The sequence below is a fragment of the Vombatus ursinus genome, unplaced genomic scaffold, assembly GCF_900497805.2.
Source record: "Vombatus ursinus unplaced genomic scaffold, bare-nosed wombat genome assembly UNPS02014778.1, whole genome shotgun sequence".
NCBI lineage: Eukaryota > Metazoa > Chordata > Mammalia > Diprotodontia > Vombatidae > Vombatus > Vombatus ursinus.
In genome coordinates, this window is record NW_020954556.1 from 7,577,462 (window position 1) to 7,596,296 (window position 18,835).

The following is an 18,835-nucleotide window of genomic DNA, read 5'->3' on the forward strand; positions in this document are numbered from 1 at the left end:
TGCCTTGGAAGACCTCCTGTGTTCAATCCCAGGCACCATTTTTTTAAGAATAATATAGATAGGTGGGAGTGTATCAAGAGGAAGTCAACACAGATGGTGAAAGGATTCAAGTTCCTGACATACAGGGATCAGTTGGAAGATCAGCAAATGCTTAACCTGGAGTAATGAAGACTCACAGTGAATGACAGACAGCTGACTTTAAGTATTTGAGGAATTGTTTAAGTAGAAGGAAGATGAAGTCTGTTCTGCCTGATCCCACAAATCAGAAGTAGAAATAACAAGTGAAAATTTCATGAAGTAAATATTAATATTGATAATATAATTGTTTGTAATAGCCAATATATATTACATATATTAAAGTTAACAACACTATATATGTATGTATATATACATACATACACATATACATATATACATATATACATACATACATATATACGTGCATATATATATATATATATATATATATATGAAAAATTTTATTTGATCCTCTGAACCAGGGTTGAGGAACCTGAAGCTTTGAGGCTACAGGCAGCCCGCTAGGTCCTCAAGTGAGGCTCTTTTGACTGAATCCAAACTTCACAGAAGAAATCACCTCAATAAAAGGATTTTTCTATAAAACTTGGATTCAGTCAAAAGGCTGCACCCAAGGACCTAGAAGGCCACATGTGGCCTCTGCTCTAAATGACTTTCTTTGTAAGCTATATAGCATTATTACACATATCTTACGATGAAGAAACTGTTTAAGAAAGGTTAAGTGACTGACTCTGAGTCACACAACTAGTAATTATTTAAAGGAGGATTTGAACACGGGTATTCCTGATTCTAAGTCCAGTTCAGTGTTACATTTCCTACACCACCTAGACACCTCAAATTTAGACTTGAGGTCAGGAAACCTAACGGTGAGGGCTACTCTGAGTGCGATCAGCTACATTACATCTAGTAAGGATTCCCCTTTACTAGACAGCCTAAAGCAAAATGAATGACCACCTGCCAGGATAAATTGTAGATAAATTGCTTTACCAAGCGTGGTTGCAGAAAAAGAAATATCTGAATCCTCATTTCATAGTGGACAGTTAATCAAAAGAGAAGGATCAAGAGAATTCTTAAACAGAGTAAGGGGCAAATCTTATCAGGGCAGTGCTGATGACAACATAATACACCTTCAGGTACATAGAATAGACCAGAAATAGGTGTTTCTTTCTTCAAAAGACAGGATTCTCTATTCTTCCCTGATCCTGAGTCTGGAAAGAAACTATTTTAGTATTTCCTCACTGATCATCTAGCAGATGCCACTTGGAAGCTAGGTGAAGCAGTAGTTAGATCTCTGAGTTTAGAGTCAGGAAGATCTGAGTTCAAATCTAGTCTTAGACACTTCCTCGCTATATCACCCTGGGCAAGTCTCTTAACCACCGTCTGTCTCAGTTTCCTCAATTGTAAAATAAGGATCATAATAGCGTTTATTCACTTCACATGGTTGTTGTGAGGATCAACCTAGATGTCTCTTAAGCACATAACACAGTGCCTGGTATATAATAGGAACTTTATAAATACTTGTTCCCCTCCCTAATAAGTATTGATTTTACTAGATGGACACTGAGGGCCCTTCCAGCTTGAAATCCTTTGATTCTGTAAATTTTCCTGGAGCACATAATCAGGATCTCTCCTTTGACTCCATCACTTCCTTCTTGTTGTTGTTGTTTGATTATTTTAGTCATGTCCAACTCTTCATGACTCCATTTGGAGTTTTCTTGGCAAAAATACTGGATTGGTTTGCCATTTCTTTCTCCAGCTCATTTTACTGATTGGGAAAGTGAGGCAAACAGGGTTAAGTGACTTGAACAGGGTCATACAGCTAGGAAGTGTCTGAGGCTGGATTTGAACTCAGAAAGATGAGTCTTCCTGATTCCAAGCCCAGTGCTCTATCCATTATACCACCTAGCTGTCCCATCATTTCCTACCTTGCATTAAACTTACCTGTGCATAAACCATATCAGTCCTCCACAATAGGATATGAATTCTTCAAGAGAAGGGACTATGCCATTTTTATCTTTGAATCTCTAATGCCTAATACAATACTTTGTACATGGATTATACTTCATGCGCACCTTTCCTACTCTTCCAATCATATTCCACACTATTCCCCTTTAAGAACACTATGGACCAACCACACTGGCTTTCTTGGTGAACACTTCTTATCTCCTGTCTCTTTCTCTTTTGTCCTGGCTCTCCTTGATGCTTAGATTTCACTCTCTTCTCACCTCCAGATCTGAGAATCTTTAGTTTCCTTCAAGCTTCCTAAATCCCCTCCCTAAATTCTCTAGTTACAAATGCCTTCTCCCTAAAGTATATAGTATCTGTTTTGAATCTCTTGTATATATGCCTTTATATTAGGGCTTTTTAACCTGGGGTCTCCTTGTGTGTCTATGGATAGATTTCAGGGGGTTGATGAATTTGGATGGGGGAAAATGCATCTTTGTTTTCATTAGTCTTTGTAATCCTTCGTATAATATTTCTGTTTTATGAGTTTAAAAAGATTATTCTAAGAAGAGATATATAAGCTTTATCCAAATGCCAAGTGGATCCATGATACACCAAAATATAATTAAGAACTCCTACTATATATAAACATGTTATTTTTCTTCTTTAGATTGGAAGCTCCTCAGAGGCAGGGACTGTTGAATTTGCAAATCCCCAAACTGAAAATTATTTATAGATTTTATTGTGTTCCTTCTTTCAACTGACCATCCGCACTAAATTCCTCCCCTAGTACATCATCGTGTTTTGGATTTGACTCTGGGCACTTGAAGATTCTGTAAAAGAAACACAAGGTCTGATGATTTCTACCAAGCTGAAAAGACTCAGTAATACTTCATAATATTCAGAGCTGGGAGAAAAAATAGTCCAGCTCTCTTCCTTTTATAGAGGGAGAAATCTACTAAGGGAGATAATGATTTTCACAAGTTTACCCAGATAGAGTCAGAGTCGACAAACATTTATTAAGTGTTCACTATGTTCCAGGCACTGTGCTAAATGCTGGGAATACAAATAAAAGCAGAAAGAAATACAGTCCTTGCCCTCTGGATTCTAATGGGCGAAAACAACACATAAAAGGAAACTTTAAAAAAAAAGGCAGTGTTGGGAACAAAGATGCCCTCTTGCATGAAAACAGTGTGTAAGAAGTATGGAGTACACTCTGGAGAGGAATAAGACATGGCTGGCCTGGGCATCCTCATTAAATGGAGATTCTGAGGGAGAGGCTGCAGAGAAAGAGAGTGCTTCCAAGATGTGAATTCCAGGCTTGGAGTGAGGCTTCAGAATGAAGAATTAGGGTATGATAGAGGAGGTCTGGAGTGCAGCTTGGAGGAGAATGAGGAGGTAAGTAGCTATTTCTGATCTAATTAATGATTTTTCAGTCTCTGTCCGCTCTACTGCCATACCATAAGGCAGGCATAGTGATATGATGAGGGGAAAGAGTGTTGCACTTGGAGTCTGAGAACCTAGCTTTGAATCCTGTCTCTGCCACGTAATGACCTTGGTAAGGTCACTTAGTTTCTCTGCATCTCAGTTTATTCATCAATAAAATGTTATTCACCCTTGGGGGCCATTGACTGCCTGAAATATGCTGTCGCATGGAGATCGGCATGGAGTTGACCTAATCTATTATCAGGATGACAGAAATAACTGGATGACAGTCCAGTTGGTTGGTTGACAATTTCTTGAGTGACAAGCTGATAACCATTTTGATTGTATATCTGAACAAAGTTCCCCCGATCCCAACCGGCTAGGGAATTTTTACTCCTTTAACACACAGTGCTTCCCATAGGAATCTGCTGCTGCTGTTTCAATCATTATACTATATATTTCCTCAGAGAGCACCTGAAATGAAAACATTATGCCCTCCTTGAACATCCCAGGGATATTTTTTTTATTTTTTTAAAAATGAGTATTTCACATTTTAACATATAAAATTGGCATAAATTATTTAAAATATCCATGAAATTCAACCATTGCTATCAATTTTCTCATTCTTTCTCCTTTGGTGGTCAGGGGAAATAGTTTTGTGTTTCTTTAAAAAATTCCACTGAGGATTATCTAAGTTTCTTTCCTAGTCAATCTGAAAAAGTTTCACTAGAATGTCTCTCTTAAAAAAATATAGCATCTGGGGGCAGCTAGGTGGTGCAGTGGATAGAGCTCCAGCCTTGGAGTCAGGAGGACCTGATTTCAAATCTGGCCTCAGAAACTTAACACTTAACTAGCTGTGTGACTGTGGGCAAGTCACCTAATCCCAATTGCCTCACCAAAAACACACACACACACACACACACACACACACATATATGTATATATATATATCTTCTGATTGTAGAATGCTACAGCTGTCTAGAAGTCATCAATCCCCTCTAGCTACTATGCCACACTGCCTTTTTTTTTTTTAAGTAGAAAAACAGCATCCAGAATTGGAATTTTGTAATTTAGTTCTGTGAGTCACACTTCAGAAAAGACAACGACACTCTAGAATTTGTCCAGAGGATGACTAGAATGGGAAAGATACTGCTGAAGAAACAAGGCACATTTAGGGAGGAGAAGGAAAGACTTAGGCAAGACATGATCAGTGCCTTCTTGCAATTGCTCACTTAATTAATTTTCACTTAGAAGAGAGATTGGACTTGTTTTGCTTGGTCCCAGAGGACAAAACTCGGAACAATTTTTCAAGGATCTCATTGATTCGATTCAGATATCAGTTGGTCATCTGTGAGCTCCTATTCAATCCTATACCAAGTTGCAAACAATCTTCTGGCTTTTATTCCTCTCAAAATGGAGGATACTTTCTCAATGCTTTTCTGTGTTTCCCTCATATGCTCAGGTCTTAAATTATTTAGTAATTATTTCTAGACTCCATACAATGTATTTACTTTCATAAGGTTGACAGGTTAGAGTTTTTTTTTCTCTTTTTCTCTTCTATCTGTAAAATATTAAATTCTATTAACTTCAGTTACATTATTGATCAAAGAAAACTGGGTTGGTTCCTGTAAACAGCTAATGCCATTATTATTACTATACCATACAGCAATTCTTTGCTTAATATGAGGGCTTCAGGGCACAGAAGTGCCCCTTGGAGTGGAAATGTGTTAATAGAGAGATTGCAATGGAGACTTATTATGTGATGATGGTAATATGTATATGCCAGTGCTCATGAAGGATTAGAATAGGCAGTCACCCAGATAGAGTGATTTCAGGGGCACCATGAAGACTCCCTTGACTAAAATATCTCTCCTGCTGGCCTGCCAAAACATCTAAGTGCCAACCATAACAATTTTATTCTTTTGGTCCTAGAAGGTTTTTCAATCTTCTGGAATTCCCTATTAAAATGCAAATACCCTAAGGGAATATAACAACTTAAGCTTTTATCAGATAACACAGAAAATAGTTGATAGGGTTTTGATAGCAAGATAAAGTCCTGGGCAGAGATTGGGTTTGGATACAGAAGGAAAAGGAGGGAAACTTAGAGGGAAGTGGAAGGCTCCAGCCAAAGTGGTTTTTGTCTGCTTTGTGTCGTCCTGAGAAAGTAACACAGGGCAGCAAACTTGAAGACAAAAAACTTCCATTTGAATCTTGGATACTGCCATCTATTTGCTGTATGATGCTGGGTAAATCACTTAACTTCTCAGGACCTCAGTTTCTCCATCTGTAAAATGAGCATAATAATCCTTGTTCTGCTGATCTCAAATGGCTGTTCAATCAATAAGCATCTATTATTGTAGTATGACCCACATGTTGCAAGGGCTGTTCATCACATGTAGCATGATGGTATCATTGTGTAGCTTGAAGGGAGGCAGAATAGACATCTCTAGCTACTTCTCCCCTATCCCATGCCCAACAAATACTTCCAAGAGGTATTCCTTCCAAGAGGGGAAGCCGAAGGGTAAAGCCAGATTATTGGCCACTATGTTCCCCTCAGAGGGGGGAGGGACGGTATTGGGCTACAAATATTATTAAATATTATTTGTCTAGGGGATGTGATTTTCAAGTTCAATCTAACTTGTGATTACTGTTCATTATTGAGGGGAAGCAATACCTTAAGCTTTATATTCAAGGCTTACATCTCTTCCCAACAAATACCCAGTTCTATAATGAACATATGTATTGAGTAGCAAAAAAAAAAAAGCCATTTATCCAAATAGCAAAATAGAAATCAGAGAAAATGGATGTAAGAGAATTTATACCAGATAATACAGAGTAAAGAAGCTCTCTCATTGGAAGAGATGTAACAGCTCAACCAAGAGAGAAGGTCCTGGAGCTCCCCAAAGTCTCTAGTGCAGCAAGGCTAGGGACAGGGACATGATGGAGACTGCTAGCTCCTCTCATGCCTTCCCAGAGTCTTCCTACTCAGTATCCTGAAGTGAGGTTGGCTTCATTTATCTTCTCTTTTGAAACTGGAAGCCAGAAGTACTTGAGTGACTCCAGAGCCCAGAAAGGCTTGAACTCAATGAAGGTCCAAAGAAAACTGGAGATACTGAATCTCTCTCTCTCTTGTTCTCAACAACTCTACCCCACATTCCATGCAGGCTTAGTGCATTGCTCTGCACTACTGAGAAGAGAGTCCCATGTCAAGAGGCTTTGGGACTGGGCTTACATTAGGAATTTGCTATGTATTAGTCACTGTGCTTGGCACAGGGAACGTAAAGACAAGAAATAGTTCCCACTCTTGAGAAGCAACCATCTATTGGAAGAAGCAACATATGCACATATAGCTATATACATGATACCCATATTATAAATGTAATACTATAAATGTCCATTTTTGTGGTGGAAGTCACTAGTAGTTAGGGGAAAGGCAAGATTTCATGGAGAAAGTGGTGCTTGCGTTAATTTCCTTCAATGGAAGGAAATTCGAGATTTTAAAATGTAGAGGTGATGAGGGAGTACATTCCAGGCATAGTGGAAAGCCAGTGCAAATGCACAGAGTTGGGAGATGTTTAAAAGTAGGTTGGGGGGGGGCTAGGTGGCACAGAAAATAGAGCAATGGCCCTGGAGTCAGGAAGACCTGAGTTCAAATCTGGCCTCAGACACAAAATGCTCACTAGCTGTGTGACTCAGGGCAAGTCACTTAACCTCAATTGCCTCACAAAAATGAATGAATGAATGAATAAATAAATAAATAAAAGTAGATTGGAAAGGGATGCCCATTAATTGGGGAATGGTTAAACAAGCTATGGTATATGGTTGTAATGAAATATTATTGTGCTATAAGAAATAACAGACAGGACAATTTCAGAAAAATCTGGAAAGACTTACAAGAACTGATGCATAGTGAAGTGAACAGAACCAGGAGAACATTGTACACCATATCAGCAATATTGTTTGATGAAGAATTGTGAATGACTTAGCTATTCTCAGCAATACAATGATCCAAGATAATCCCAAAGGACTAATGACGAAGCATACTATCTGCCTCCAGAGAAAGAACTGGTATTGATGAACTGAAGTGTGCTATTTTCACTCTCTTTCATTTTCTCTTTTTATTTGAGTCTTCTTGTACAAAATGACCAATATGGAAATGTTACACATAATTGCATATCTGATTGCTTACTGTCTCGTGGTGGGGGGTGGATACGGAGGAAGGGATAGAATTTGGAACTCAAAAATTTAAATAAAAATTTTAAAAAATTGGGGGTGGGGGAAGTAGGTTGGAGCCATACTCTGAAGGGTTTTAAATGCTAAACAAGGGAGTTTGTATATGATCCTACACATAACGGTGAGCCACTGAAGTTTATTGAATAGAGGAATGAATTAAATAGAGGTCAAATGTGTGCATTAGAAAAATGACTTTGGATTGCATGGAGGATAGATTCGAGTGGGTGGAGATGAGTCAAAGAGAATAATTGGGAAGCTACTGTGATAGTGAGAGGTGATAGAGGGCTTGAACTAGGGTGGTGATTGTGTGAAAAGAGAGAAAGTGATGGGTGTGAAGGATCTCGTTCATGCAGAATGCACAATACTTGACCATTGGTTTGATACGTGGGGTGACAAAGTGTGAGGATGGTTCCAGTCTTGCAAACTTAGAAGGATGGTGTCCATGACAGAAAGAGGGAGGCATGGAAGAGGAGTGAGCTTGAGGAAGGCAAAGATTTCCTCTTGTTAGGAAAGTACTTTATAAAACTGAAAGCAATATGTAAATGTGGTCTATTATTTTCCCTAGGTCCTGCTGAACTGACATGTTTGTGTGTGATACAAAGAGAAAGAAAATGTTCAGAGTGATTTGCAGGCAGTTCTTACATTTAGCATAATAGGCTATGGAACTGGAAAGGAACTTGGAAATAATCAAATACCACTACTCTCCTTCCCCCCCAATTCTATTTATCTATATAAGGCCCAGAAAGGGGAAATTAATTGCTCCAAATTATAGATCTCATATGACAGAACCACAATTCAAATCAAGTCTTACATTGCACTGTCTCAGCAATGTCACAAGTAGGATTGTATTTCATTTTTGTGTCCCTTGCACCTAGCATTCTGCTTTAAACATAATAAGCACTTAAAGTTAATTTTTGACATGTACAGTGAAAGATAACAAGGTATAGCATGTTGCACATGGGGCACATCAAGGAAAACCTGGATTCCAATATCAGGTCTGACACTTTTGATAAGACACATCATTGCTCTGAGCCTCAATTTCCCCATCTGTAAAGTGCCAATAATAAAATTGACAATGCCTGCCTCCCAGGGTTGCTGTGAGGAAAGTGCTTTGTGAAGACTAAATTATCCCCCTCTGTAAAATAAGGGTGTTGGATCTGATCACCGCTAAAGTTCCATCCCAATTATGTAATTTTGAAAAAGGAGGGAAGAACTCTAACTTTTTTGTATAGACCATGTCTTCATCATTTGTCAGGTTAGACATCTAACACATCCAAATAGCAGTTGGACTATAGAGAACACATTTCTTCTGCTTCGGGATTTGCTGGTTGGGTTGGCAGCAACTTCTGATGATGCAGGGATTTTGTTTTCTTCCTATTTTCTTTTCTTTTATTTTTTTAAATTTAAAAAGTTGTTAAAAGAGCAATTTTAGAAACACATGTGCTTGTGTTTAATTGACTATTGAATACCCACTGGTCAGTGCTTGGAGGCAGAGTTGTGGAACAGGAACTCGGAGCAACCCAAGCTTCCTCTACAGCTCACTGGCTACACTGGTGAGATGAGGCCCAGAAAATAATGAATGTCTTTGTTTTAGGAGCTGAGCCATTCATTAAGGCACAGTAGGCAAGGAGACTAATGGAATTTTCACACATTAGATGGGGAGAAGGGAGGCAACTTGTTTCCTTGGCTGTAGGGCTTGGACAATATAGCCTTATTCTTTATCAACACCAGAAGGACAGCAGAACTTGCACCCAAATCTGTTTACAATGCAGCCTGGGTTGACCATATTGCTTAGGGAATGAATGATGATGGGGGTGGTAATTTTCAGCTCTGTAGGAGGTTTAGCAGATAGAAAATGTTTCTTTTTCACTCATGTTTTCAAAAATATTTCTTGAAACAAAGCTTCACTTTCTTCCCTTAGAAAGTGAACCTATATCTCAAAGGAAGGGGACACCTATGCAATGCCAATGAAGATCTGGCAATAGGAATACCAGCAACCTGAGAAGTCTGATGCAAAATTTTGTTGAGGATTGGTGGGGCAGGATGACATATGCCTTTAAAAGGTTCCCTGAGGTATCATGGACAACTCTTTTGGCAGAAATGATTCACTGACCTGATGTGACTTTAAGATCTCTGTTAAGAGAGAATGGGACTTACATGAAACTGAATCAGTAATTTGTGCTTTAGAGTTTTAATGATAATAAATGCTTTTGAGCTTCTGGGAAGAAAGGGACTTTTCAAATTCAAGGTGATTAGTTGTACTGATCACCTAAAATCATGATTATAGTTCTCTAATACTTCAATATATCTGTGACATGGGTACTCTGAGACATAGGGACTCCCTCCATCAATGCAGATTGCAACCCATAAAGTTCTACCATCCTATTACTCATGTGTATTTCCCATATATGCCTCTACTAATGGGGAGCAGGGATCTATCTTAAGTGCTGAGGGCCTTCTCATTCTCTTACCATGGAGCACATGAACCATGCATCTCTTGCTATGTGAGTGATAGTGATTTTCCCCCAGTGATATGTTTCTCTGATGACATCATTTATGCAGTTTCTAGATAAATCCTCATTTGCAATGGGTTTCACTGTGTTCCCACCCACCAAATATCTCTACCTTGTCCTCTGTGGGATTCTTAACTTCAATTCTCTGGAGACTGTGGTGCTGTATAACTTGCAGACATATATATCTCCAGAAGAATTTTAAAACCAATATTCTTCTGATGATAATTATATTTCTAATATTAGGATGGGGATAGGGCCTGGATCTGTTATTTCATTGGTATTGGAAACTCTCAGTGTAATTTAATGACAGATTAATCGTTCCATCGATATGGGCACTCTCTCTACAAATATTAATCATCATAATTCTATACCTTAGCCTTCAGGGTAATTTTGGACATCAAAAAGTACCCAACTGTCTCCTTACTTAGCAAGACAAATCTCTGGTTATTAGATCCAATTGATCTCTGGGTCTGCATTCAAGGCCTTTCTAACTTGGTAAAACTTGCCAAGTTTTTCCTCCTACTAGGATAGCCTTTAAGGAAGGGAATAAGTATTAAGCACCTACTATGTGTCAGACACGTGACAAGCACTTTACAAATATTATCTTATGATCCTTGCAACAATGTGAAGTAGGTACAATTATTATGTCCATATTACAGTTGAGGAAATGGAAGCAGACAGAGGTTAAGTGACTTGCCCAGGGTCACACAACTAGTAAGATTTAGCCAGATTTTAAGTTTGGTCTTCTTGGCTCCAGGCCCAGTACGCTATCTACTGCGCCATTTAGCTACCCACTTTGAGATCTTAAGGTCACCACCAAAACATGGGGATGCACTAGAAGAGGCCTAAGTGTAGAAATAATGATATTAATTACAATAGCAGCTGCCATTCCCTTAGTGTTTTTTGTCTTCCTAAGTTCTATCCTCACAACAACCCTGTAAAGTGGGCCAGGTACATATTTGATGTTCCCATTTTACACTTGAGGAAACTGAGATTTTGACAAGTGAAGAGATTTGCCCACAGCCATACGAGATAAGGAGTGTTGAAGGCAGATATCAAGAGGAGTAGGAGATGAAGGTCTCATGGAGAAAGTGCACTCGGCGCCATGGCTGGTTCTCTCCTGATCCCCTCTGTAGCTTCTCAGGTGCATTGTCCAGTACTTCCCATTTATGTTCTGTAGCTCTGCAATAAAATGCCTAATATTTATTGCTGTGCCCTCTTTCTGGCTTCAGAAGCAGGAGCAATATAATGGGAAGTAACTATACCGACAAACCATTAGGTTTGTTGCTATTTTTTAAAGTGCCCATTTTAAGCATAGCTATTTATGCCTTTTACCCTGCCCAGCTGTCACCGGTTATGCAGAGGCCCTTGCTTAGTCTGCAGTCAGTCCAGGGAGGTCCTCTGTCCTGAGCAGTTGCCATTTATTACTGTAAGATTGTTGAGGAAATTCACAGGGAAGGGAGCCCACAACTACTCTGAACATATGCTGATTTTGAGAATGAAAGAAGGTTCAATAAGAGTCTCAGCTGCAGTGGCTGTGATTTCTTATGGTACCCACATTTGATCTCCACAATCATTTTGAACCATATATATTCCAAAGGGTAAGGGGGAATGCAAACAAGGTTCTTCCTCTTAGAATGACATTTCTTAGCAGTCTCATCCACTATTCTTTTGGGAGGCTTGTGATACAATGGAAAGAGGACTAGATTTGCAGTCAGAAGACTGCAAGACATCATCCACAACTGAACAGAACAATATTACATCTATCTGAAAGTCTCAAAACACCATACCAAATCTATATGTTCTCTTCCTCAGTTGCTTTGTGAATTTCACTTTATCTGAATGCCTTTAGATATATGAGTTCATATTTACCATGATAAACTCAAGGTGATATCCTCTATTATTTTGGGGTGAACCAGAGCTAAAATCCACCACTATCTTGGGTGGCTTGTGATATGATAGAAAGAGAATAGATTTATAGCCAAAAGACCTCAGATCAAGCTAGACAAGAGTTCTTAATGTGAGCTCTGTGTACTTTTGGAAGATTTAAAAATATGTTGATAACTATTTCATTATAATCGGTTTCCTTTGTAATCCTATATTTTATTTTATGCATTTAAGAACATTATTCTGAAAGTGGGTCCATAGGTTTCACCAGATGAATTGCCAGATACACTACATGCCACTAGAAAGATTAAGAATCCCTGAGACAGAGGGTTGGGCTGAATCTAATTAGATGAAATTTAATTGGCAATACATGTAAAGTTTTACCCTTGCATTCAACTTCACAAGTGCAAAACAAGGAATCATGACTAGGTAGCATTTTATTTTTTTGTTGGACTGAAGCTCAATATGGCTGAACAAGTTGTGGTATATGGTTGTGATAGAATACTGCTGTGCTACAAGAAATGATGAGCTCAATGATCTTAGAAGGGCATGGAAAGACTTGAATGAAATGATGAAGATTGAAGAGAGCAGAACCAAGCAAATAATGTATACAGTAACAGTAATACTGTTTTAAGAACAGCTTTGAGCAACTAAGTCACTTTGACTATTATAAATACGCAAATTGAAAAGAAAGGACGTGTGAAGAGAGACTATCTTCATCCAGAGAAAGAACTGATAAATAGATGTATAGAATAATTTTATATACACATATATGTATATATGTATATATATTATATATACATATATATACCTATTTGTGTCTAATGGTAGCCATCTCTAGGGCAGGGCAGGGAGGAGGGAAGAAATAAAAGGAAAAAAAAAGAAATTTACATGATAACTATTATATATTTTAAAGGAATAGCAAGTTGTGCACAATGATTTGCAGTTTTATGTGCAATCATATTTTTTTCCTATGCTGTAATGGAAATGCTTGTTTTATTGCATAAATTGAAAATTAAATAAATTTTAAAAAAAATTTAAAAGTAAAAAGAAATAACAGTATAATATGGCAGCCAAAAGAAGTAATTCAGTCTTAGCTGAAATAAGAGGTGTATTGTCCAGGGCTAGAGAAATAATAACTTCCTTGTTCTAAACCCTAGCTAGATGACACCTAGATTGTTATGTTCAGTTCTAGGCACCATATTTTAGGGAGGCCACCGATAATCTGGGGAGTGTCCAAAGGAGGGCAACAAGGATGGTGAAGGGCCTGAGTGCATGTGGTATGACTGTTGGGGAAAGGACCTAGAGATGCTGACCCTGAAGAGAAGGCTTAAGAGAAGCGTTAGTTGTCTTGAAATGTTTGAAAAGCTATCATGTGCAAAATGTATTTGGCTTGTTCTGCTTGAGCCCAGCAGAGAAAACCAAGAATAGTGGGGAGAAATTGTGAAGACAATACACTTAGTCTGGATATGAGGAAAATGTTTCCTAACACTTTAAGCTGTCCAGAAGCAAAATGAGTAGACTGAGAAGTTAGAGGGATTCTCCTCATTGTAGATCTTTAAACAAAGGTATGAAACGTTCAAAGAAAGTCTGAACAAGCAAACCTTTGTCAGATATGCTGTAGGGGGATGGAGTGGACTAGATGACTTTGGAGATGCTTTCCAACTGAGATTCTCTAAGGTTGGGTGAATCAAGTCCCTTTTAAGTAGAATGTGAACTCCCTGAGAGCAGATACTTTTTTCCATTTTGTCTGGGAATCCCCACAGTCCTTTGCATCTACTATATGGCTTAAAAATGCTTGTTGCCTTGAATTGAACTGAATCTCTAAGACTTACTCGCTATGCAGCCCAGGACAATTGATTTCACTGTCTCTGCAATTCAGTTTCCTCATTGGTAAGATGTAAGAAACATGTCTTTAATTGTAAATCACTAAAGAGAAACAGCATGGTCTGAAGGATGGAAGTCTGGATGAAGAATCAGGACCTGGATTTAAATCCATGTTTCATGATCAAGTTATACAGTGTCCCAGAAGTCTTAGTGCAGTTAAAGCCTAAAGCACTATTTAAATTATTCCCGCTTAAAACTTCACCAAGACCATAGGGACACATTTATTACATTTATGAACCTTAGTATCTTCACTTGCAAAATGGGGTTAATTATATCTGGAGTACCTATCCTACCTGCTTGTTGTAGCACCAAAATAACGTAAGGTAAGTAAAGTGTTTTGCAAAGCTTATAGTGCTACATAAATGTTAGATGCATTATTAGTATTATTAATTATTATAATTATCACTATTGTTATCAATAATTAAATCAGTCCTTTAAGTTGGAAATTTCATCAAGTTGGATACTGTTTCTAATCATGCAGAACACAATCCGTCCTCAGCTTCTTATTCTGTGTAACTCTTATCTGAATTTCCATGTGTCTTCCACTGAGGAACTAGCCAAAATCCTGGAGACCTTTCCACAGTTTTTTGTTTTTGTTTTTTACTATTTCACAGATTCTAGTGTCGTACTTGAGCAACCGATCTCATTCTTTGCTATATTTCTACCTTTATTTTTTTAATCATTGATGTCCTTGATGTTGTCTTTTACGCCACTTCTCATGTGAAAGTCATCATTGTAAACAACCTACAGACCACTTACCCCTGCCATATGTTTCTTTATTGCCTTTTAGGTCACTTGTAACTCTAATTCTTCTGAGATTGTGGTGATGTATGATTGTGTTAATATAGCATCATACAGAAAATATTGATGTTAAAAAGATTAGGTTTCAGAGCAGGGACTGTTTGAGATTATTGAAAATGCCATGTTATTTTTCATATAAAATCTGGCCCAGTCTCTGTCTCCTATTCTACTGTGGCCTGGATTTTTAGCTATATGAAGTTTTTAACCAAGATACATGGAATGATAGATTACCTCAATGTTCTGCCCATCCAACTGCCTATCACAATCTGGGCAGTGAATATTCATTCTTCTGCTTCTTTTTCCCCCCTATTGATGAACAGGATAATATTTTTTGAATGAATATGGATCCAATAGAGAAAATCCTGTGGCATTTCAGGATTTGATGCAACCAATACAATTTTGCTATCAAACAGGACCATCTGGAGGATTTATTTTAGCAATAATTATTCATATTAATGTTAATAATTTTTCACAAAGATGGTACAGAACACATGGCCTCTGACAGACTGGGCCAATAGGAGCAATGATTCAATTGCTTCTTGGTTGAATACTGAGTTGTCAAAAAAATCAGCAAAAAGGTTGATTTCATGAGATTTTATTTAATCAACTGCGATCCAGTTGTTTTAGAGCCACTATGACTTTCACAAACAGTCTGACTGACTCTTCATTGTTCTAGTCAAAACATTAATGCTTACCTATCATTCAATTCAATAAACAATTTTTTTTTTTTGGTGAGGCAATTGGGGTTAAGTAACTTGCCCAGGGTCACACAGCTAGGAAATGTCAAGTATCTGAGGCCGGATTTGAACTCAGGTCCTCTTGACTTCAAGGCTAGTGCTCTATCCACTGCGCCACCTAGCTTCCCCTCAATAAACATTTTTAGTCTGCACTTTGTACAATACACTGGGCCAGAAGCTAAGAGAGTTAAAAAAAGATGAATAAGATAGGATTCCTGTCCTCATAGTGGTCACAGCTTAATTGAGAAGATAAGATATGTATATAAATAAATATAATGCAAGTTAAAGAGGGAAAAAGTAATAAATAAGGCACAAGGTGTCACATGACTCTAGAGGAAAAGGGGCTTGCTTTTGGTTGGAGGCATCAGGGAAGGCTTCACAGAGGAGATGACATTTCAGCTGAACTTGAAAGAATGGCTAGAATTAATGAGGTAGATCTGGGGGACGCGGCATCTGGGGAACAAATGCTTTCCTGGCAGAGGTAACAGCAAGGGCAAAGGCTGCAAGACAGGAGATTTTAAGGAATGTTCAACAAGTGGTTCATCTGGCTAGAGCTTATGGTGACTGAAGTAGGATAACAGCAGATAAAATTGAGGTCAAATCACGGCAGGCCTTGAATGCCAAATGAAAGAGTTTATGCTTTATCTAGTAGGTAATAGGGAACCACTGAAGATATTTAAAAAGAGTATGTCTTACTTAGTTTTAATCTTTCCCAATACTTTGAATATAGAAGGCATTGATCAACGTCTATTGAGTGAATGAATGGATAATCAGAATTATTCTTTAGGGAGAATAGTACAGCAGCCATACATAGATGTCATTCAATAAACATTTATCAAGTTCCTCCTATGTGCTAGGCACTGTTGTAAGTTCCAAGGATATAAATAAAAATAAAAACAAAGACAGTCTCTGCCCTCAAAGGGCTTCCAATATAATGGGGGGGGAGGCATAACACACAAAAAGAAGCTGAAAAGTTGATGGGGAGAAAGAAAGAAGATACTTAACACAGGCACTATAGACAATTCCAAAGAAGCAGTGTAGCTGATGCAAAAAATAGAGAAAGACTGTACTCAGACCCTTCTTTAAGTAGAGTCTCTAGAGCTTATGGCCTTGCCCTCCAGTAAGAGAGTCCAATCAGAAGGGCAGAGGGCACCAATGAGATGTTAGTATCAGCAGATTGGATCTTTTATCATGATGTAGGTATATAGGTGTTGGAGGTACTGTGAACTTGAGCCCAGGAGATCAGCTGGGAGACCTTTCAATGGTCTGAAGGGAAGGAAAACAAAGAAATGAACACTTCAGATGTCAGAGTGGACAACCCAATTTGACATTTGAACACAGGCTGTCAAGGTCCATTGAAATAGACAGCTAGCCATTTATTTGCCCCATATTATAATCTTTGTTGTGTGTCTCTCACCCCTGTGAGTTGCTTTCTTTCAGAAAAAAAATAAATGATTATATTAGTTATTATAAGATTGTAAGCTGGCTACAAATAAATGCTCCTGGCATTCAGGAATGTGAAACCACCCTGAAAGCAGCAGCAGGAAGATTGTACATTTCATGTCTTGTTCTGTGGCAAAGCTATGTGAAGGGGTTCAGTTCAAACTGATATTTAAGAACAGGTCCAGACTAAGGCACCATGATGCAGTGGGAACAGTCTGGACTTGGAGTCAGGAAACATGGGTTTGGGTTTCCACTCAACCATCAGTGCAACCCTGGGTAAGTCACTGACCCCTCTGGACCTCCTTAAATTTCTTCCTCTATCAAATGGGGATGATGAAACATTAACCAGTCAGTCAATCAGAAAACATTTATTAAGCATTTACTGTGTGCCTGGCATTTTGCTAAACTCCAGACATAACAAGAAAAAGCAAAAACAATCTCTGTCCTCAAGGAGCTTACATTCTAATGAAAGAGACAACATGGAGATAAACTGGTCCATACAAGATACCTACAGAGTTAGAGGGAAGTAATCTTAAAGCAAAAGACCCTAGTACCTGGGAAGACCCAGAAAGACCTTTTATAGAAGTTACTGCTTAACAGCCTACCTCACAGGCTTGTTGTGGAGAAAGAATTTCATCAACCATCAAGTGCCATAGAAATGTGAATTACCATTATTATGTAATATTGGTATAATTATTTTAATGGAATAATAGTGGATTTTAATATAACAATAATAGTAACATTCCACACTTTATAATATTTGGGGAGGTAAAGGTTTTGGTGGAAGGATGACAGATTGGGAGGCTTCCTATTATCCCTCTCAAATATATTGTGTGGGAAGTTGCTGAATTTGCCAGCCCTGCCAGGGGCCAATTAACTAAACAGTTGCTTCCACTGAGCTGTAAACAGAAGATAGGTGGGGGATAGGTGGCTGGGGCCGGGATAACCTAACTGCCGGTTTTGTGTTTCCAGGTCTGAGGCGCAGTTACACATGTAGCATCTGTCACGTCACCCTCAACTCAATAGAACAGTATCACGCCCACCTGAAAGGCTCAAAACACCAGACCAAGTATGTACTTTCCGCTCTTCTTTTTTTTGTGAATTTCCATTTATCTGGATGCTTATAAAGACATAAACTAGAGTTAATATCTCATTTGGCTGGTATTCCTATAACAGGGGGAGTGCACACCTTGAAATACAAATATGTATCTCTATTAAAACGTGTGTCCTTGTGTAGAGAGGATGAGAGGAGGAGGTTGGCAGTAGGAGAGGGAAAAAGTCAGAGGAAGGGTGCTTATTTATCATTGTTGTTGTAAAATGCAGCCAATGAAGCCACTTTTGCAAAGTTCATGTACTGGAATTGAAGTCCTAGCTCTAGGAGATGAGACTTTCCTGTGCTTAGATGTAGGCTTTCGGGCTTCTGTTATTTTTAGACTTCTATTATTCTCCAAAATGAAGTCCTACCTAAATGCCTCACCCAAATCCTCATCATAATACGGAGGGGCTTTGGCATTCTTAATGGGAGATATATATATATCCTTTTGTGTAGGCTTTGAGATCAAGCCCAGTGTCTCGCTGTGTGTCTCATCCAAGGACTATGTCTGAAGGTGAAATCCATCACAATAAGGTTGGACAGTAAGTGATGCTTTTCTTTGCCCACAACTAATAAAATTGTCTACTAGAGGTATGGAGTCCATGTTGTTGAAGAGAGCACCCACATCAGTGAAATCAGAGATCCTTTAACTGTTGAAGTGATATTCATCTAAGAAAATGATAGAGTTCTTATTACACAGAGTTGAGTAGATCAAACCTTCCACAAGACTGAAATTTGACACAGTATTCCTTTATGTGATCTTGATGGACAATTTTCAATATTCAAATTCAGTTCTCAACAACTACTAAGTAAGTGAGTGTGGGCAACATTCTGCT

At 38.4% G+C, this 18,835-nt stretch overlaps 1 protein-coding gene across 1 annotated transcript in view; it reads left to right on the top strand.

The window, feature by feature from the left end:
• The window catches only part of ZMAT4 (zinc finger matrin-type 4), a 303,196-nt gene extending 285,163 nt beyond the window's left edge, over window positions 1-18,033 (top strand). The window contains exon 6 of the mRNA XM_027865263.1: window positions 17,879-18,033. Within this exon, the coding sequence (XP_027721064.1) occupies window positions 17,879-18,033 (155 nt within the window). The remainder of the gene's footprint in view (window positions 1-17,878) is intronic.
• Window positions 18,034-18,835: the final 802 nt, after the last annotated feature.